The sequence below is a fragment of the Erinaceus europaeus genome, chromosome 11 (genome assembly GCF_950295315.1).
Source record: "Erinaceus europaeus chromosome 11, mEriEur2.1, whole genome shotgun sequence".
In the NCBI taxonomy this organism is placed as follows: Eukaryota; Metazoa; Chordata; class Mammalia; order Eulipotyphla; family Erinaceidae; genus Erinaceus; species Erinaceus europaeus.
Window position 1 is genome coordinate 351,752 of NC_080172.1, and position 22,430 is coordinate 374,181.

Below are 22,430 nucleotides of genomic sequence, written 5' to 3' on the forward strand. Positions count from 1 at the left end.
GTGTGTCGATGGAGGGGAGGAAGACAGGAGTAGAATGGTAGACACTGAGTCAACACCCAGATCTTAAGATATTATTTTTAAGGGGGTTGTGCTACAGTGCAGCTGGTTAAGTGCACATGGCTCGAGACTTGACCGGTGTAAGGATCCTCGTTCAAGCCCCTGAATCCCCATCTGCAGGGGGGGTCGCTTCAAAAGTGGTGAAGCAGGTCTGCAGGCATCTGTCTTTCTCTCCCTATCTCTGTCTTCCCCTCCTTTCTCTCTGCCCTATCCAACAACAATAATAATAATCACAACAATGATAAAAACAACAGGGGCAATAAAAAGGAAAAATAAATAAAAATATAAAAAGGGCAACAAAATTAAATAAGTAAATAAAATATTTTAATAAAAATATATTATTTTTAAAAGGACTCAGGTTCAAGCTCCCTGTCCCTACCTGCAAAGGGAAAACTTCACAAGTGGTGAAGCAGTGCTGCAGGTGTCTGTCTCTCTCCCTCTTTTAAAAAAATATTTACTTATTCCCTTTTGTTACCCTTGTTTTTTTATTGTTGTAGTTATTATTGTTGTTGGTGATGATGTCATTGTTGTTGGATAAGACAGAGAAATAAGAGAGAGGAGGGGAAGGCAGGGAGAGAAAGAGAGACACCTGCAGACCTGCTTCACCGCAAGCGACTCCCCTGCAGGTGGGAAGCCGGGGGCTCGAACCTGGATACTTAAGCCGGTCCTTGGGCTTGGCACCACCTGAGCTTAACCCGCTGCGCTACCACCCGACTCCCCTCTTTCCCTCTTTATCACCCCCCTTCCTCTTAATTTCTAGCCAGCTCTTTCCAATAAATAAAGATGATAAAATTTAAAAAGAAAAGCAGAGGGGCTGGGCAGTGACACACCTGGTTAAGCGCATGTGCGCAAGGACATGGGTTCAAACTCCTGACCTCCATCTTCAGGAGGAATGCCTCACCAGCAGTCAAGCAAAGTTCTGTGGCTGTCTTTCTATCTCTCTCCCTCTCTATCCCCTTTCAATTTCTCTGCCCAATCAAATAAGGGGTAGGGGGCTGCCTGGAGCAGTGGATCCTCATGCAGGCAAAAAAAAAAGAGTAGCTGAGGGGAGTCGGGCGGTAGTCAGCAGGTTAAGCGCATGTGTCGCAAAGCGCAAGGACCGGCATAAAGATCCGGGTCCAAGCCCCCGGCTCCCCACCTGCAGAGGAGTCGCTTGACCAGTGTGCTGTCTATATGTATACTGCCTGTTAATTGTTTTTTGCCGAATTGCCCAGAGTGTAACTCTTCAGTAGTAGGTTGAGTAGGAGTGATACTGGGAGCCCCTTTGCTGTGTTCCTGATCTTGGAGGGAAGACTTCTTTTCACCAGTGGGTGTGACGCTGCCGCTGGGTATATACAATGTGGCCTTTATTGTGTTGAGATATGTTCCTTCTATAGCACATTTGTTGAGTTTTATCTTAAGGGGATATTGAAGTTTGCATCTATTGAAATTACTATGATTTTTATCTTTTGACTTAACTAATGTGTTATCACATTTATTGCTTTGTATATGCTGAACTATCCTTGCACCCCAGGGGTTAATCTCACTTGATGACAATCATTCAGAATTCTTAGAGTGTGCTGTTAAATCTATTTTATTTCCACATGATGATATGTGCATTCAACCAGTGTGCCACTGCATGGCCCCTCTATGCCATTTTGAACATTACATTGGACAAGGTATACACTTACCTTAAGGATTATTACTTAATCCTTATTATTACTTATTATTATTTTCTTGAAGCCACATGTCAATGATCAGTCAAAATTCCAGAATTACATTCTATCAATAGTTAATATTTAGGGGAAACTTTTCAAAAGGGTCTTTTTTTTAAGATTATATATCTATTTATTCATGAGAAAGATAGGAGGAGAGAGAGAGAACCAGACATCACTCTCATGCATGTGCTGCCAGGAATTGAACTCAGGACCTCATGCATTCACTATACAACTTCCCAGATCACAGGTCTGTTTGAGAGAAACGAGAACCACTGGAGTAAGGTTAGTGCATTTACTGACAGTAGCCCTGAGTATAGCAGTAGGCACATCAATTACAAGACTCATGCATAAGTATACAGTGCTGAAACAATCAAAGACCTAGTTTACTTACTTTGCATATTTGTAGTTGAGTATGGAGCCTTTATAGGACTGTTGTGAATATTAAAGAGAGCTGTCGTGTGGGGAGTGTGCCTGATTGTAGATTACACTATTTTCAGAGCAAGTTTTCAGTATCACCTGGTCATTTTGCTACCAGACTTTTTTTTTTTTTTAATGTTTATAAACTTTAGTTTAAGAGGCCTTCTCAAAAGGGACCTCCAAGAATGTTTTTGTTTTAAAGATTTTATTTATTTATTAATGAGAAACATAGGAGGAGAGAGAAAGAACCAGGCTTCACCCTGGTACATGTGCTGCAGGGGATCGAACTCAGGACCTCATGCTTGAGAGTCCAATGCTTTTTCCACTGCGCCACCTCCCGGACCACAAGAATGTTTTTATTTAGGTTTCTTAGTATATAACTTACTTTTTTCTGTTAATCTTTCGACTCTTAGATGACAATAAATTGTAATTCTAGATAGTAGCATTTAGAATAATCCTTCAGGGGAGTGTGGGGGGGTAGCTCAGCAGGTTAAGCGCACGTGGCGTGAAGCGCAAAGACCAGCATATGGATCCGGGTTTGAGTCCTTAGCTCCCCACCTGCAGGGGAGTGGCTTCACAGGCGGTGAAGCAGGTCTGCAAGTGTCTGTCTTTCTCTCTCTGTTTCTCTCTGTCCTATCCAACGACATCTACAACAACAATAAAAAAGGGCAACAAAAGGGAAAATAAATAAATTTTTAAAAATTAAAAAAAACCGAAGTGGTTAACGAGATGATTCATTTTAGCCAAGTATAGTTTAAAACTTGTTATGGGAGGGTGGCGCAGCAGGTTAAGTGCACATGGCGCAAAACTCAACCTGTGTAAGGACCCTGGTTCTAGCCTCAGCTCTCCACCTGCAGGGGAGTCGCTTCATAGGCGGTGAAGCAGGTCCGCAGGTGTCTGTCTGTCTTCCTTTCTGTCTTCCCCTCCTCTCCCCATTTCTCTCTGTCCTATCCAACAACAACGACATCAATAACAACAATAATAATAACTACAGCAATTAAAAAACGACAACAAAAGGGAAAATAAATACACGAACTTATTATGTGCCTAGCACAGAGTTCATATACTGGGTGGGTGCCATTTGATTAAGTTAACTTGCGCTTCCTGAAGTGGCTCGAACTCAACAGTAGGTTTTGCTTTTCTCTCTTCTTTCTTGATCTACAACCTCTTGTTATTTTATAAACTTTTTAAAGGACTTTATAGTCTACTAACTTATGACTTAACAAGCCTGAGCTTGTGTTGTCTGTTCCTTATTCATCATAACATTTTTTTTTGTAAGAAACAAATACAACTGACTTTTTGGTGGGAAAGTTAATAGATCTTATATTCAACGAATATAATTAAGCTGTGTCTTGATTTATCTGCTGGTTAAATGGTATTAATATGGGGTTCGGGTGGTAGCACAGTGGGTTAAGCTCAAAGCGCAAGGACCAATGTGAGAATCCCAGTTGGAGCCCCCGGCTCCCCACCTGCAGGGGAGTCGCTTCACAGGTGAAGCAGGTCTGCAGGTGTCTGTCTTTCTCTCCCCCTCTCTGTCTTCCCCTCCTCTCCCCATTCCTCTCTGTCCTATCCAACAACAATGACATCAATAACAACGATAATAATAACCACAACAATGGTAAACAGCCAGGGTAACAAAAGGGAAAATATGGCCTCTAGGAGCAGTGGGTTCGTGGTGCAGGCAGCGAGCCCCGGCCAAAAAAAAAAAAAAATGGTATTAATACTTGCCACCCACTTAAAACTAAGAAATATTACATTCAGGATGTTTTCAACTCAGTTATTCAGTGCTGTTGAAATTTATTAATTTTATTATCTTCAAATTAAAACACTGATTTTTAGGTCTATTATAATTTTTATAACATGATTTTTACTTATGTCACTGCCAAGTTACCAAATACATGTCTTTCTTAGTATATAAATGGTTTTATATATTATTAACTTCTGCTTTATAGAAATTCTTGTTTATGATCAATAATATACCAGAGTCTTGGAAATTGAACTCTGAATCCAGATGAATGAGTTTGAATCATTGCTTTGTTTGCCATTTACTATCTGAGAACTTTAGCTCATTCTCCCTCCCTCCTTTTTAATTGCTTTGTCAGGGAAATTGTAATTTACAAGACTTTTATTGCCACATCAATAGAGTTTCTAATCTCATGGTGGGTACCTACCACTTGTACTAACCACGTTAAGTCTCTACCATCATGCACTAGGTCCCCAGCGCCCTCTCACCCCCCATCTGCCCTAGGCCCCTGCGCTGGTCTTCAGCTCTGTTGCAAGAGACCGTAACTGGTACAAGTTTTACTTTGCGTTTTCCCTTTCTTTTGTTGCTTTAAGTTCCATGTATAAGTAAGATCATCTGGTATTTGTTTCTCTCTTTCTGATTTATCTCACTTAGCATTTTTTTTTTAATTTTTAGGCATTTTTTTAAAGATTTTATTTATTTATGAGAAAGACAGGAGAGAAAGAACCAGACATCACTCTGGCACATGTGCTGCCAGTGATCAAACTCAGGACCTCCTGCTTGAGAGTCCAAAGCTTTATCACTGCGCCACCTCCCGGACCACTAGCATTTTTTTTTTAAAGATTTTATTTATTTATGAGAAAGATAGGAGAGAGAGCCAGACATCACTCTGGCACATGTGCTGCTGGGGATCAAACTCGGGACCTCATGCTTGAGAGTCCAAAGCTTTATTACTGTGCCACCTCCCGGACTACTTACTTAGCATTCTTTTAAGTTCTCTCCAAGCTGTGGGAAAGGAGATTTCATCATTTCTTATAGCTGAGCAGTGTCCCATTTTGTATATATGTATTTCTGTCTCTGTCTTTTTTTTTTTTTTAAGATTTTATTTATTTATGAGTAAGATAGGAGAGAGAAAGAACCAGACATCACTCTGGTGCATGTGCTGCCGGGGACTGAACTCAGGACCTCATGCTTGAGAGTCTAGTGCCTTAACCACTTCGCCACCTCCCAGACCACCTCTGTCTCTGTCTTTAAGCAGAGCTGTGACCAGAGCTGGTTTATCTTGGTGCAGGGGATAAAATATGGCATAACCATTTGCTATCAACCTCCCTCTCCTTTTTTATTATGGTTTCTCTTTTAAAAATGTTTCCTTGTTTATTTAAATGAGAGATAAAGAGAAGCCAGAGCACTGCTTATCTCTGTCCTGTGGTAGCCTGGGGATTGAACCTGGAACCTTAGAACCTCAGACATGAAAGCCTTCTGCTTAACTATTAATACATAGTGCTTCCTCCCCTGCCAGTACCGCCTCTTCCTCAGTCACTCATAGGTCCTTGGACATCTGGGTTATTACAGGTTCTGAATAAGGTGTACACAGATCTCTTTGGGAAGAAGCTTTTGTGTTCTGAGGACTGTCCAGACATTTCCACAGGGGTTAAACCAATGTGTATTCTTGACAACAGTACAGAAGGGCTCCTTTTCCTAGTACTTGTTATTCATGTCTTATGTATGACATTCTCACAGGTGTGGAAGGGGCTGTGCCTCATTTTACTTATCTATAAGAGGTATCTTATTTTTATCAGAATTCTAGAGAGTACAAAAAAAAATTACTATGAGCCTGGTGATAGCTCACCCAGTACAGCACAATTTTGCCATCATAAGAACCTGTGTTTGAGCCCCCAGCCACAGTGCTTTGACATGTCTCTATCTCACCCTCACTCAATCTTTAAAAAAAAAATCCACTAGGAATGGTGGAATCATGCAGGTCAAACCCAAATAATATCCCTGGTAGAAAGAGAAATTGCTGTCAATCATGTTGGCACTGTTACTGATGTATACATGCATTTTTATGAGCCATGACTATTTCCCTTAACAAACTGGAACTTCATTTTAGTTTATTAAAGTGCCTTACGGACTGTAGGTGGGGCTCGATCCTTATGCTGGCCCTTGTGCTTTGCGCCACCTGCACTTAACCAGCTACACTACAGCCTGACTCCCCACAGGATTAATCTAAAGTACTTTAAGCTAGTCAAGCACAGTGAAAATATTTGGTGTAAATCACTAACAGTAAACTATATATTAAATATCAAGAATATGACTTTCTGTACATAATTACTATTTGTGTGTGTGTGGTTTTTTTAAAAAAGGAAGCAGTATTTCCAATTTTTCTTTTAGAATACACAAATCATGCTGATATTCAGTGGTGAGCCCTCCTCCCCCCATGACATTAAGACAAGACAGCTATTTGAAGTGTCTAGACAGCAGTTACTGCCAGGTAATTTGGGGAGGTGGCTTAGCGCAGAGGACCATATATGCTTGAGACCCTAGGTTTCAACCCTGGCACCACATTAGAACGACAAAGACAAATGAACGGTCCTCTGTGAGTTCACAGCAGTGCTTTGGTCTAGACCTCTCTCTCCTCTCCTCTTCAAGAATAAAGATGTGAGAACTGCGCCGGAAAAGGGGCTCAGCAGAATGCATGCCTCACATGTGAGAGAGAGTCCAGGTTTGGGCACATGCGCCTGAGAGCACAAAGACTGCACAAGGGGAGCCCCAGAGGTGGCGGTGCAGTGCTCTCGCTCTAAAATCAAAGACTGGGGGCAGGGAGGTGGTCTCTCTGCTGGAGCCTGCTCTACCACGCACCAGGGCCTGGCTTTGAGGCCCTGGCCCTCACATGGAAGCAGCTGCACAGGAAAGTGAAACTCCACAAGTGGGGGCAGTGTGATGGTCTCTAAGGCGTACGGCCCCAGTGACAGTGATAACCCTGGTGGCAGAAAAAGAACGTGAAACTGGGCTGGGGAAGGCCACCTAGTGACGGCGTCACACGTGCTACCTATTAATAATCTGAGTCCTTCCAAGGACTATAAAATGTCATGAAGAGCCCTCTGTTTACTTAAATTCACATAAAATCTCAAATTTTGCTAGAACTGAAAATTATTTGATTAAAAGTAGCCACACTGGTTGACAAAAATTTAAAAATACATTTCTTTCCTGCTGGAGGGGCTGCAAAATAGTTTAAAAGGCAGATGCCCTCAAGCAACCAGGTTTTATATTCCAGTTTTTTAAAATATGTATTTTCCCTTTTGCTGCCCTTGTTGTTTTGCATTGTTGTTGTAGTTACTATTATTGTTGTTGATGATGTCGTTGTTGTTGGATAGGACAGAAATGGAGAGAGGAGGGGAAGACAGAGCAGGAGAGAAAGATAGACACCTGCAGACCTGCTTCACTGCTTGTGAAGTGACTCCCCTGCAGGTGGGTAGCAGGGGGCTTGAACCCGGATCTTTACTCTGGCCCTTGTGCTTTGCGCCACCTGCACTCAACCCATTGCGCTACCGCCCAACTCCCCAGTTTTTTGACTTAGTAGCTGTGAAAACCCAGCAAGTCAATCTCTACATGCCTCGGTTTTTCAACTTCATAATCGATAGCACTGGTCCCTACTTGGCACACAATGCCATCTGAAATATAATTTTGTTACATCAATGGTTTTTCCAAGTCACCCTCCAGGTCCAGCTAAGCAGTCACATCAGTGGTTTTTCACAGCCTGAAAGATGAAGTCTAACTTCTTTCCACAGAAGAAGTTCAATCACCTTCAGGAATACGAATCTCTTATTGTAGTTTCCTGCCCCAGCAGTAACACCCACACCACTGAAACCTGAGAGTCAGTCCTCTGTCTGACAAGCCCTCCTCAAGCCCTCCTCAGGCTTAAGAGCTATGCTAACGGCACTCAATTTCCAAATGCTGACGGAGTCTTCCTTGGAACTACAATTCAAACTACCAGTAGATGCCATTTCTTCTCTGTAACATTACTCATTTGGGTTTTATAATTAATAATTCATTTATGCATTCAGTTTTAGGAAAACTGTGCCAATGATACTATACATACCTGTGTTTTAATTGTTGCAGACAGGTAATAGTTTGAGGAACCTGTATCCTTCCATCTTCACTTAATTAACTGGCAATTGGCTTCGATCTTTTTTGTACCATAGTTGTCACTTGTGACAAAACAAACCTACCTTGGGGCGAGAAACACGAGTAAATCTCCATGAAGTCACTTTAATAGAACCAAACACTACCACTTGTAAATGACATTTTTCTTGCTTTTTTACTGTAGAGTGCTTAGTTGTGACACGTAGTTATTGTCATTGCTACCACATGGAATTTATTTTCCTTAAAGACAGTTCAAAGGTCGAACTGTGTGAGGCTTGTTTTTCCAGCTTCTGCAGTGTCTTAGTGGTTTGTGTGCTCTTCGCCCCCCAGCCCTGCTCAGCTCTGGCTGAAGGTGCTGAGGATTGAAGCTGGGGCTTCGGGCATAACCACTGAGCTAGCTGTCCCCGCCTCGTGTTTGGCTTTTTTCCGGGGATGGGTTGTGATTAGGATGCATTTCTAACATTTTGAACTGTTCCTACATAGGCAGGTTGAGCTGTCAGGGTAATGTCCAGGCATCTGTCATCACGTACCAAGCTCAGTTATACTGCAGCTCAGGGGGAGGGGAGGTCACTAGGACCCAGCACCGCCCCGCCGGGAAGGGGGGAGGGGGGCGGGGGGGAGGCGGGGCACTAGGATCCAGCGCCGCTGAGTCGGGCAGGGGCGGAGTAGGAGGCGGGGCACTGGGACCCAGCGCAGCCGGGTCGAGCAGGGGCGGGAGGAGGAGCCGGCGGGGCACTAGGACCCGGCGCAGCCGGGCCGGGCCTCAGCGCGGAGGCGGCGTGACTCAGTCCGGCTCCCGCTCTCGCTGGCGGCCGGGTCTCGCGAGGTCCTCGGCGTGGTGGGCCCGGCGGCTCGGGGCGCGGGCGCGGGTGCGGGTGCGGCGAGCGAGGTCCGCGGCGCTGAGCGGCTCTCCGGCCCGCAGCACAGCAAGATGGAGTACGAGTGGAAACCCGACGAGCAGGGGCTGCAGCAGATCCTGCAGCTGCTCAAGGAGTCGCAGTCCCCCGACACCACCATCCAGAGGACCGTGCAGCAAGTATCCTTTGTGCCGGCCGGGCGGGCGGGCGGGGGCCCGGGGGCGGCCCAGCGCGACCCAGCTCTCCCCTCCCCCCGCTCCCGCTCCCGCTCCCGGCGCACGCGGCCCGGCGGCTTCCGGCGGCTTCGGGCGGGCGGGGCTGCCGACGGGAGCAGGTGCGGGCGGGCCCGCTAGGGCGGCGGGGCTTAGTCTGGGGGTCGCTCTTCACGCTAACCGGGCCCGCGGCGGGGCCGATGCCCCGCGCTACTCAGCTGCGGGACTGCCCCGCGCACTCTGCCTTCGGAGGGGGAAGCATTACTTGTAAAGACGCATTTTCTTATTCTCCAAGTGCCTAGGAGACTGTTCCGCCGCGTCCCCTAGCTGCGGGGCCGCTGAGAGTAGTGAGTAGAAAGGGTCGGGCCGGGTTGTCGGAAAACACGCGGGCACTGACCGTCCGCACGACCGCGGGGGAGCCGCTCGCCCGGCCGGCCGGGAAGCGCTGAGCTGGTGCCGCCGCGTGCGCCTCCCTGTGCGTGACGCCGGCCTGCAGGAGCCGGGGACCAGGGAGCGCGGCCGGGAGCCGCGTAGCCGGGGCTGGGCAAGGGGAGGCGGCCTTTTCTGCTTTGTTTTCTCTACACGTGGTTTAGGTGGAACCTGGCTCGAGTTGCAGCCAATATCATCAGTGTAAATGCCAAGTGTAATATTTCTTTATAGCGACTTACAAGGTTCAAATATCACAGAAAGGTATTCTGAATTTTAGGTTAAATTTTCTTTTTGTTTTTAGATTACTCTGGCAAGCTTCCTTAACTACTGTTTGTTCTAGAAACTGGAACAGCTCAATCAATATCCAGATTTTAACAACTACCTGATTTTTGTTCTTACAAAATTGAAATCTGAAGGTAAGTATGTTGATAACTCTTCTCCCGCCCCCTATGTTAAGAATTTTTTAAAAAGGGGCCAGGTGGTGGCGCACCTAGTTGAGTGTACATGTTACCGTGCTCAAGGACCCAGGTTCAAGTCCCCCGAGTCCCAGTCCTCACCTGCAGGGGGAAGGCTTCACAAGTGGTGAAGCAGGGCTGCAGGTGTCTCTCTGTCTTTCTCCCTGTCTGCCACCCCCTTCCCTCTCAATTTCTGGCTGTGTCTTATCCAATAAAGATTTTTTTTTTTTAAAGTCTTAAAAATTGAAAGTAACAGATTCCAGATGTGTTTTATTGAAAATGTTGACTAAAGGTGTTTTGTAAGGAAAGAGTTATAAGGAGACTGGGTTTCTCGTGTCAAAGGAATTCATTTGTAATAACAGTTGCTTTACAGATACAGGTAAAGAAGACTTTAGAGTTACTGTCACTCAAGTATGTAAATACTAAATAAGCATTCACTTGGTGTTTTATAGGAGGTTTCACTCCGAAAAAGGTACTGCCGTGTCTATTTAGGTGTTTTGTGTTTATCAATCATTGTATTTTGATATCACTTGTACAGTAAGTATGGGGGTATTAATAATAGGTAACAGCTGAATCCCTGAGTGTCAGTTATTGAAAATCAGAACTGACAGTTTGTATAAACCAGAATGCCACTTAAAATCAATCCCATCGTCACCCTGAGCCTCTTTGATGAACTATTTTTCCATAGCATTTTTTTCTTGATTAGTAGGCGTGTTTTCTTGTTGATGAGAGGCAGAGAGAGAACCAGGGCATCACTCTGGTACTCGCAGTGCTGGACATCCAGCTCGGCCTCGTGCTTTGGAGCCCAGTGTGTTTCCTTCTGTGCCATCTCCAGGCTGCCTACAACACACTTTAAATTTCAGTGATTGCTCCAATTTTTTTTTTTTTTGGTAATATTTTTTCTTAATTATTTCACTTTTTAAAATATAGTTTTTTTCTTTTTGCTCATTTTGATAGGACAGAGAGAAATTGAGGGGATGGGAAGATACAGGAGAGAGGAGAGAGACACCTACACCTTCACCACTTGTGAAGTTTTGCCCCTGCAGGTACAGACCAGAGACTAGAACCTGGGTCCTTGTGCAGTGTAGTATCTACTGTCAAGCAAGTGTGCCACCACCTGGCCCCCGGCCAGATTTTAAAGTACAAGTGTCCCGCTTGACTTGATTTCACAGGTATTTAAAGGTTTCTTCCTTGCCTGGCAACGTGTAGAGACAGGCAGTACAAGTGGGCACAGTAACCAAGGGACTGAAGTTGCATGTGAGATGTATTTCATGGAGTCATTTTGAGTGTTCCCTTTCTGAGACATTGTCAGACAGACAGAAGATGCACTTGAATTCAGTAATCAACAAAGTGGCCTCAAAGGGAAAACACGTCCTGTTGACACTTAAACTTGCTAAATGCCTTAGACTCTGGCGCTCATTTCAGCTTTCTTGCTTTTTCAGCTATAACACGCCTGTGTTAGACTGCCAGACCATCTGTAAGGTTTTAGCTTCAAATTCTAGTGAACTAATGTGTAGTAAAATCTCTCTAATCTGGTGTTTACTCAGATTTTTATAATCCTTAAGCAGTATAGTGATTTATTTAAAAAATTATTTCTGAATAATTTCTCAGTTAATTTTAGGGGATTTAATTTGATTAAAGTAACAGAAAACTTAGTGCTTTCAAAATTTAAATTGTAAGAAACAAGCAGTTCTTTCAATATTTAATAATCCTGGCTTGGCAAATACGTAGTTTCTAGTGTAGGAATTTTATTTTTCCACCTATAGTCAAACCAGTGCTGTTAGATTGCAAAGAACTAAAATGTTAATATACTTTATGTAGTTAGTAATTGTTTCACTTGAAATTTTAAAATTTCTTTTTTTAAAGAATTTATTTACTTATTTATTCATGAGAAAGGTAGGAGGAGAGAAAGAACCAGACGTCACTCTGTTACATGTGCTGCCAGGGATCGAACTCAGGACCTCATGCTTGAGAATCCAGTGCCTTATCTACTGTGCCACCTCCCAGAGCACAAATTCTAAAATTTCTTCGCCAATCTATGATTTTTATTATATCCTCGTGCTAAAAGCCATTGTGTCCATTTAGAGGAAAAGTAAAAACGTCTTACACTGAGTGTGGTGAATGTTTGCTGTTCCTTGTTCACTGAACCCTGGAAATGACCCCAGATCAGCTCATATGAGTCCCTCATTGTACTGGTGAGCAAATTGAAGCCAGCTGAGGCAAAGGGAAAATGGCCCAAGTGAGGACCTTTCCTGAACATGTTGCAGGCCTCTTGGCCACACTGCTGTGGGTTGTGGGGGAGTTTCCCCTGGATCAGTGTGGCCACTTCTTTCTCAGCACCACAAGCAGCCATGCCTGTTTCCATCTAGAATGAAGCTTTAAAAAAAACTGATGGAGTCGGGCGGTAGCGCAGTGGGTTAAGCGCAGGTGGAGCAAAGGATCCTGGTTCGAGCCCCCAGCTCCCCACCTGCAGGGGAGTTGCTTCACAGGTGGTGAAGCAGGTCTGCAGGTGTCTTTCTCTCCCCCTCTCTTGTCTTCCCCTCCTCTCTCCATTTCTTTGTCCTATCCAACAACAACATCAATAACAACAATAAAAAGGGCAACAAAAAAGGAAAATAAATGAATACATATAAAAAAATTGATGGATTTGATAAGAATATTTCCCTTTTTTACATAACTTTTTATTAGTGATTTTTATAATGATCAACAAAGTTGTGGTATAAAAGGGGTACAGTTCCCACCACCAGTGTCCTGTGTCCCATCCCCTCCATTGGAAGCTTCCCTGTTCTTTATCCCTCTGGGAGCAGGGACCCAAATTCTCTATGGGGAGCAGAAGGGGGGAGTTCTGGCTTCTGTCATTGCTTCTCCACTGGACATGGGTGTTGGCAAGTGGATTCATACCCCCAGCCTGTGTCTGTCTGTCCCCTAGTGGGGCAGGGCTCTGGGGAGGGGAGGCTCCAGGACACATGGGTGAGGGCGTCTGCCCAGGGAGGTCAGGATGGTGTTATGGTAGCACCTGCAACTTGGTGGCTGAAAGACAATAAGATATAAAGCAGGACAAATTGTTTAATTAGCAGGAACCCAAAGGTAGGAATAGACCAGATGAAGCCTAGGGGGTCTTCATGTAGGAAGAAGCTAGGAAGTTTATTTTTGTTGTGTTCCCAGGAGCCTATAACTTTAAGTAATTTTTACCTGAGCCCAACAGCTAACATGCAGGTGGGCTAGGAGTACTGTCTGGGAAGATGGTGTCAGAGTTGAGGATAGGACTAGAAAGCTGGGTCAGGGCAGAGAGTAGCTCTCAAATATGGAAAGTATATAAATACCATTAACTGTAAACCCCACTGGTCTCACCCAGGGCCCGTGTCTATTCACATTCAGCATAGGAGCCTGTGTGACCTGAGTCCCTGTAGGTCTGAGCTCACAGTCCCTGGTCACAGCTGGAACAGACCAGACTGCTCTCATGTCAGGACCTGTCTTCCCCGAGCGGCAGAGTAGGATGACCTAGCCTCCCTCTGCAGAGTGGGGAACAACATGTTTTTTAATAAGTGCGCATGCCATTCAAAATAAAACTATACATAATGTATTTTGACACTCGAAATAGATTGTGAGGAGTTTTTAGATAGTGATAAAAGCTATTAGACTGTTGTTAGGATGGCCTGAGTGGGGTTTATGTGCAGACATTTTGCTATGGTTTTGCTTCTCCATGGACTCCATCCTTGAAGGTGTCATTGTCAGTCAGAATTTGGAGGCTTGGTATTTTAGTTTATAAATGAAGTATTATTGGGTCGTAGAGCTGTAATAGAATGTTCCGCTCTGCACACCAGCTCTTCATTTCTTTGAACCCTTTGAGGATATGAGATGATGCTGAAGAGAACCTCAGGTGTGCGCCTTAGAGCCAGCTTCCTGCTAGTGCTGCTTGCACTTCACCCCTTAAGCGCTGGTAGAAGCTTAAGTGTCTTCACTTGTGCAGTAGGGATAACATCTCCTGTTTGTGGGGATTAAAGGCGAACCACTTGGAAAGTCCTTAGTAATGTTTATCCAAGAAGCATTCTGAAGATGTTAACTTTTATTAGTGTTGGTAGTAGTGACACCAATTGGTAAGGTCTAAACTGTATTTTTTAAACTACTTCCTTTTGTAGCATGTGAAATAACACAATAAATATAACCTTAGACTTTCAACCCACATCACTCCACTTTTCATTTATTTATGACAGGGAGCAAAGGAGCCAAAGCATCACTCTGGCACATGCGATGCCAGGTATTGAACTCAGGACCTCATGCCTGCTTGCCCAATGCCCTATCCACTGAGACATCTCCTGGCCAATGAAATTCTCTTGGAAATACTGTCAGTTTTTTTTTTTTTTAACCGTTTGCCTATGTGTATGTTTAGCTCATAGGCGAGCGGAAAGCATGATATCAATGAGCTGTGATTGTTTGTAGGTGAAGATGATCCTGTGTATTTATTATCTGGCTTTTAATAGGGTGGTTTTAATGATGGATATTTTCAGATCTGTAATCTCGTGTTTATGTTAGATTCAAATAAAGCTTGAATACAGTGAAAACAGATACACAAACTAAATCAGTGGTTCTCAACCAGGTGTAGTTTTCCCCTTCAGGAGATGCTTGACGTCTAACAGCATTTTTGTTTGTCACAATTTGGAGCAGTGACACTGGCATCTCTGACTTGGTGCTCTACTGCTAGCTATCTGCCATTGCATAGGGTTGCACCCTATAATAAATACTCACCTGGCTCCAGACGCCAGCTGTGCTAAGCCTGAGAAACCCTGGACTGTGAGGTCATGGAGTGGGCCTGGGAGCCAGCACAGTGAGTCTGAAGATCAGTTCCCAAGTTCAGTCCCCAGCATCCCATGTACCAGAGTGATGATCTGATTCTTTTCCTCTGCCTCCCCCTCCTCCCGGACTGTTGCTTGTTAATAATCCTTTTTCAAAAAAATAAAATACAATCATGAAGCTAATCTTTTGATAATCATGATATTTTTTCAGTTGTAGCAAAATTATTGTGATGTTGCAATCATTGCTTAATGACAGTATTTTTAAAGTACTGTTGCTAGTACATATTGAAATAAAAAACTACTTTAAACTTTGGTACTACTGTTGTTTCATTACAGATGAACCCACAAGATCATTGAGTGGTCTTATTTTGAAGAATAATGTGAAAGCACATTTTCAGAACTTCCCGAATGGAGTAACAGACTTTATTAAGAGTGAATGTTTAAATAATATTGGGGATGCCTCTCCACTGATTAGAGCCACTGTTGGTAAGTTACATTGTAGCAATTAGTTACAGCATGCCACTTCCACAGGAATTCCCTTGTTCTTAATGGATTGTGTTGAGGAAAAATGTTGAGATGATGTTAACGGCTGGTCGTGAGCCCAGATATCAGGGTCTTTGTTCAGTCAGAGCTGGCTGAAATGTAAGAGTCTCGAGCCATCTTCATGGATCGCCTCTGCTTTTGTGAGTGAGGTTCACGAAGTGGAAGCCAGCATCTCCCGCCTGGCCCGGCCTTTCTGAGCCGGCTGTCCAGACTGACAGATGCAGACAGAGCAGGGTGCCACTGTGCTGTCTTTGGAGTTGTCCTTGCTGCTTCCATGGGTGCTAGCGGTGGAACACAAGCTGTGAAGTGGGCACTTGCTGGGTAACCTTCCTGGCCACCGGAAACTCAGCCTTTTTGAGTGCCGCCCCCCCCCCCCCATTTAATTTGTGATTAACAGTAGGTTGCAAGGCCGTAAAATCAGTGTGTAGTTACACACCACGCCCACCAGAGTTCAGCGTCCCCACCTTCCCAAGGTAAACCACTGTAGCCTCACAGGTTTCAGAAACAGCTAGCTAGTTGTGCTTTTCTCTCCCAACTTCATCGTGTGTATCCGTTTTCTAGATTTTATACATGAGCGAGGCCGTCTGGGAATTCTTCCACCTCTTAGTTCTTAGGCATAATCACTTGCGGTTGCATCATTTTGTCACAGAAGACACAAAAACTTCTCTTACTTCAGAGTGAATAACTGTTTAGATACTTAGAGAGCTTTTTCTACTACAGTCATCGCTGGGGCTCTGTCTGTATGACCCCACCATTCCTAGTACTTTTTTCCAGAGCTGTATATTTGCCCATTTTCTTCCTGTGGTCCTGCTTTCTCTTCCTTTAGTTATAGCTAATAGTTCTGAGTGTCCTTTCCCGCCCATCCCCTCCCCCCCCCTTTTTTGCACCTCTCTTTGGGTCCTGATGGAATGGAGTTCAGAGCCCACTGGTCATCTTCCCCTAACACTTAACCCTCTGGGAGGATGGGCCAAAGTTCTTGATGGGGTGCAGAAGGTGGGAGTTCTGGCTTCTGTCATTGCTTCTCCACGAGGCACGGACGTTGGCAGGTCAATCCATACCCCCAACCTGGTTCTTTCTTTCCCTAGTGAACAACTGGTTTTAAATAGGGAAAACTGTAAGGAAAGGCATTCCATAGGTTATTTTGATGAACCCTCCTAGTGTTATACTGACTTTTGAAACTGATTAAGCTTTTATAATTTCAGCAAATCAATTTTATGTTTCATACACCTGTGAGAAAGTTTTCATAGGAGTAGGAGTCTAGTATAATGGGTCTTGCATTCACATCGAGTGCTCTGCCGCTGCACTAGATCCTTGGCCTTTGTTACACTTTGCAAATGGTTACCACTGTCTGCTGTGCAGAATGCATAACAGCACTGTAAAAGGTGCCCATGACTGAGGCTCTGAGACCCAGGGTCAGTCCCCAGCACCACTGTGAGCTGAGCTGAGCAGGGCTTTGCTTTTATCTCAGTTCAAGGAAAATTGACACATGAAAGGTGTGATTTGCTCTCCATTAGTAATTATTTACTGATGTGCATTCCAGATATTTTGTGTACATCTCACTGAATTCTCAGAAAAAAATTGAGAGATCCTTTTTCTTTTGTCAAGGATTAGTATTTTGAAGTTTAGAGTATATATAGTTTGTTTATGAGGGCAAGAGTTATGTACTGTTAATTCTGGAGCTGAAAGACCTGTAACACTGGTCTTGAAGTTTTCTAAGAGAAAGATGTCAGCACAGCATTTTATGGGGTGGGTGGGTGTGTGTGTGTGTGTGTGTGTGTGTGTGTGTGTGTGTGTGTGTGTGAATGAAGTTGTGTGACACTGTTGAAAGAATTCAAAGTGCTGCCAGTCTGTTTGTGGCTATACAGGACTGCTGGGTACTTGTTCATGGTTTGAAAGTCTTGGGCTGATGTAGCACATTTGAAGACCAGAAAGTAGCTCACCCAAACAGGGCTCTCACTTTGTGTTCCACCCAGGCTTGAGACCTGCTGTAGTATCTCTCCCCCTCTCAATCTTTATTTATTATTGGATAGAGAGACACAGAGAACTTGGGGTGGGGGGAGGTAGGGAGAGAGACAGACAGACACCTGCAGGCTTGAACCTAGGACCTTGCTCACTGTAATGTGTGTACTTAACCAGGTGTGCCACCACCTGGCCCCTCCACCTCTCAAAACTGTCTGAGAAAGCCAGGATTTTATAACTGGGATTGGTGGGGCCCCACTTAGCAAAAACAGGTGTGTGTGTGTGTGTGTGTGTGTGTGTGTGTATCCACATGTCTTTGTTCAAATGGTAATGCCTTAACAGCCAGAGTTCTTACAGGTGTATGTTTTCTTTGAAGGTATTTTGATTACAACCATTGCCTCCAAGGGAGAATTACAAAACTGGCCTGATCTCTTACCAAAACTCTGCAGCCTGTTGGATTCTGAAGATTACAATACTTGTGAGGTAACAGGATCAGCTTTGTGCTGGTTTGCACTTCTTGAATGTTCTCTATTAACAATTAAGTGACAAAAGCACTTTCCTATATTTCCTTTTAGGAAATGTCTTCTGATTTTTACCTTGTGTTTTTAATGAACAGTTAATGTTAAGCTCATTTAAATTGTTTGATTATGAAGTGCTTTTTCAGCTTCTCTGAAATATTAGTTTGTGTTTCTTATATATATATCTCTTAACCGTATATCATGTATCTAAAGTATGTCTAGTCTTGTTTTCCGCAGACATACCACGTATCATCTTTTTGTTGCTGTTGATAAGTCAGCAGCAGTCTTTCCATTTGGGGAGGAAGAGGGCCTATGGGTACTTGAAGTATCTCTTTCATTCTCGGCCTTTCCGTTTTTGGACAAATCTGTTTTAAGTTGAAACCATTTTAGTTGTTGCTCTAACATCCTCATGAGCAAAACTCGAGAGACAGAGACAGCGCAGGAGTCAGATGGCTTTTTGTCTTGTTTGTTTTTATTGCCACAAGGTGTACATTTGAATCCCACGCCTGCATGAGAACTCCATCATCTGCAGTGCCACTCTCTCATTCCTTTTGTTCATAGAGACAGAAATGGAGAAGGGAGGGGAGAAAGAGACTTGCCACAGTGCTTTGCCACTGGTGAAGCCTCTGCCGTGCATGCGGAAGGAAGAGGGCTAGAGCCTGGGTCGTTGTGCCTGGTGACATGTGCACTCTGACAGGTGCATCATCACCAGCCATGAGAGGATTGTTTAAAATGTCTTATGTATGTTTTTCAATCATTCATGTCTTGAAAACACAATGATAAGATTATTAAGGCAAAGGGACTCTGGTGGTAACGCAGCAGCTTAAACGCACATGGCGCAAAGCACAAGGACCATCGTAAGGATTCCGGCCCTGGCTCCCCACCTGCAGGGGGGAGTCACTTCACAGGTGGTGAAGCAGGTCTGCAGGTGTCTGTCTTTCTTTCCCCCTCTCTGTCTTCCCCTCCTCTCTTCATTTCTCTTTGTCCTATCCAACAACGACAACAACAATAAAAACAAACAAGAGCAACAAAAGGGAATAAATTAATATTTTTTAAAAGATTATTAAGACAAATGACCATTTAGTGCTAATATTAAAAAAAAAAAAAAAGTAGCACTTGGACTGAGGGCTGAAAAAGAAAGGCAAGAAAGTGACCACAGCACCAGAGCTCTTTCTGCTGAGGATCCCTGTGATGCAGGGCTTGAATCTGAGCCACAGACGTGGTGAGCCAAGCGTCCTACCCGTGAGCCATCTTTCCAACTCCTAAGCTAAGATTGTAGATATGTCAGGTTTATTGTTTCTGCCTTAAATATGATCACATTTACAGACTTCCTGTGGGCTAAGGACATAAGCCCATACAAAGTGTTCAGTGTCCAATCTGCTTTTCAGTGACTTCATTTTGAATGACTCGGAGTCTCTTACAGGGAGCTTTTGGTGCCCTTCAGAAGATTTGTGAAGATTCTGCTGAGATCTTAGATAGCGATGTTCTAGATCGTCCTCTCAACATCATGATTCCCAAGTTTCTACAGTTCTTCAAACACAGTAGTCCAAAAATAAGGTACCTATACAATTAACTAGACTCATTGAATGATTGTACACCAGAGAGAACCAGCGTGCTGCTCAACTCTGGCACAGGTGGAACCAAGGCTTAAACCTGTGACCAGTGGGACTTGAGGCCTGCAAGTCATTGCTGTAGTGACCAACTGAATCATAATTCCAGCCCTAACATGAGTTTGCATAGAAAGCAACACTCTGGGCGCTGGGCGGTAGCACAGTGGGTTAAGTGCCCATGGCGTGAAACACAAGGACCGGCATAAAGATCCTGTTTGAAGCCCCTGGCTCCCCACCTGCAGTGGTGGAGCAAGTCTGCAGGTGTCTTTTCTTCCCTTCCCCACTTTTCTTCCCCTCCTCTCCATTTCTCTGTCTTATCCAACAACGATAGCAATAACAACAACAGTGATAAATGACAAGGGCAACAGAAGGGGGGGAAATGACCTCCAGGTGCCGAGCCCCAGCAATAACCCTAGAGGCAAAAACAAACAAAAATACTGTTATTTTGCTTTGCCTAATATTTTGGACTCTACTGCTTTAGCAACAAAACTCATGAACTGCCAGCTATTTTCTAATGAAATTTCCATTGATGTTTTCTGATCTCTATATGATTTGTTTCATATGTAATACTTGATGGTTGTGTTTTAAAAATATTTTGAGTAGGACTCAAAAATAGGTGTGTTTAGAGTGGGAATTTTGAATTTTTGAATGTTGGTAAGAACAAGTAGCTTCATGCATAGATATTTGCTATGTTGAATAAATAAGTAAATTAAAATATAAAATTACCTTTTGGTTAAGTACTATCAATTTTCCTATCAAACTAAAATGTCTTGATTAAATTGTTGGGCTGTGTGTGAGACTATAACACCACCATGAGTTCCCTAAGCCTCTATAGACTATCACGACTTACAGATATATTCCTAAATTCTTTTGTTTTCATACATACTTAGTTGTCATAATTTCATGTAGTATTGTGCTCAGTGTAGAAACTTGAACACCTTTATGAGAGAAACCACATTATTGTTTGCTCATAAACCATGCCAAAGGTTGAACAGAGTAGCACTGAGCTACCCCCAGACCTCTGATGGATATATTAGTATCCATACATACTTGAAGCTGGCACTAGGATGTTTATGAGACTGAATGGGGTACATCCCCCATTTTTTGTTTTTCTTTTTTTTTTTTTAATATTTATTTTATTTATTTATTCCCTTTTATTGCCCTTGTTGTTTTATTGTTGTCGTTATTGTTGTTGTTGGATAAGACAGAGAGAAATGGAGAGAGGAGGGGAAGACAGAGAGGGGGAGAGAAAGACAGACACCTGCAGACCTGCTTCACTGCCTGTGAAGCGACTCCCCTGCAGGTGGGGATCCGGGGTTCGAACCGGGATCCTTATGCCGGTCCTTGTGCTTTGCGCCACCTGCGCTTAACCCGCTGCGCTACCGCCCGACTCCCCCATTTTTTGTTTCTAAAGGAATGTATAATCATTCTTTTAAAGTCTGCAGGTATGCAAAATAAACTGCCACTGCGTCTTTTTAGATGGTAGCTTTCTGCTCTACAACTTACATTTTCATTTACTGTGTATCATCCGTATTCTTTCTGTGTTGATTCAGAGAAATTGAACACATTTTGTGGGGACATAATATATATACGGTTATACATAATATCTAAATTCTTGCCAAAGAAGTTGTAGTTGGAGGTGTTGATTTTTAAATTCCACTTCTAGGTCTCACGCTGTTGCATGTGTCAATCAGTTTATCATCAGTAGGACCCAAGCTCTGATGCTGCACATTGATTCTTTTATTGAGGTGAGGTTTATAATCTTCCTTGCTTTTGAAAAGTTTGAAAATATTGATGGCATGTGTTTTTACCTCTGTGTATTAAAATTGCATATGGAATAGGCTTTGTAATACTTGTTAACTGAAGAAAATAAAGATGACTTTGCTATTTGTATCAGGATATAGACATAAGCTATAGTATGTATGCTTAATATTTTGACTAAAGGTTTCCTCCTTCAGCAGTCTGGTCCAGCATTCGTAATGCACAATGTAGACATCAGTTCCCTATCTCATTTACAGTATTGGAAAGGAGACATCAGTATGGTTGGGTCAACTGAATTTGATGAAAGAATACTATTAAACAAAGTTATTCATTTGTCTGTATTATAAAATTGGGGTTTAGGTGTAGGAGGAGAGGATGGCTCAGACCATAGCCAGTTGTGTATGAAGGCTCTAGAGCCGTGGATTAGAGCAGAAGGTCTGGGTGCTGACCTGACGGGTAAAGAACACGCATGAGTTCTGTCCTAGGACTTGACTTCAAGTCCCTTTTACCTTTTCGGGGGAGGAAGCTTTGGGAGTGCTGGAGCAGTGCTTCAGGTTGCCTCTGTCAGGAAGGAGGGAAGGGGAAAAAAAAGGAAAGGGAGGAAGAAGGCCTTCTCAAACATTACAGCCATGCAGACACTGAGCCCCAGAGACATCCCTGGAGACCCCTCACCCCCGGAATAGTGGTGTGGAGCAGGAAAACAAATACAGTTTTCGTGGCCCTGAATTCGGAGCAGCAGGGTTCCTTTTCAGGAAAAACTTGGTAAGAATAATTGTGAAAGGATGGTTTAAAATGTAGCACAGGGCTCGGGCAATAGTGCGGCGGGTTAAGCACACATGGTGCGTGCAAAGTGCAAGAACCGGCTTAAGGATCCCGGTTTGAGCCCCCAGCTCCCTACCTGTAGTGGGTTCGCTTCATGAGCAGTGACACAGGTCTGCAGGTGTCTGTGGTCTTTCTCTCCCCCCCTCAGCCTCCCCCTTCTTGACTTCTCTCTGTCCTATCTGACAACAATAATAAGACAACAAGGGCAACAAAATGGGAAAAATGGCCTCCAGGAGCAGTGGATTCATAGTGCAGTCACCAAGCCCCAGCAATAAGCGTGAAGGCAATTTTTTTTTCTTAAATTATGTAGCATTTTCTTTGTGTTAAATTTAATTAAATAACACATTCCTTGGGACCAGGTGGTGGAGCACCTGGTTGAGTGCACATGTTACAATGCACAAGGACTCCAGTTC

The 22,430-nt window shown here is 43.7% G+C and overlaps 1 protein-coding gene across 2 annotated transcripts in view; it reads left to right on the plus strand.

Annotated features, from left to right (window-relative positions):
- Nucleotides 1-22,430, plus strand: part of TNPO1 (transportin 1) — a 76,010-nt gene that overhangs the window by 12,247 nt on the left and 41,333 nt on the right. For both annotated transcript variants that reach the window (XR_009552428.1, XM_060201028.1), the window contains exons 2-7: nt 8,981-9,094; nt 9,897-9,972; nt 15,141-15,290; nt 17,683-17,789; nt 19,248-19,381; nt 21,101-21,182. Coding sequence is in view for 1 of the 2 variants with exons in the window: in XM_060201028.1 (XP_060057011.1) it covers nt 8,981-9,094; nt 9,897-9,972; nt 15,141-15,290; nt 17,683-17,789; nt 19,248-19,381; nt 21,101-21,182 (663 nt within the window). In the remaining variant the exon portion in view is untranslated. The remainder of the gene's footprint in view (nt 1-8,980; nt 9,095-9,896; nt 9,973-15,140; nt 15,291-17,682; nt 17,790-19,247; nt 19,382-21,100; nt 21,183-22,430) is intronic.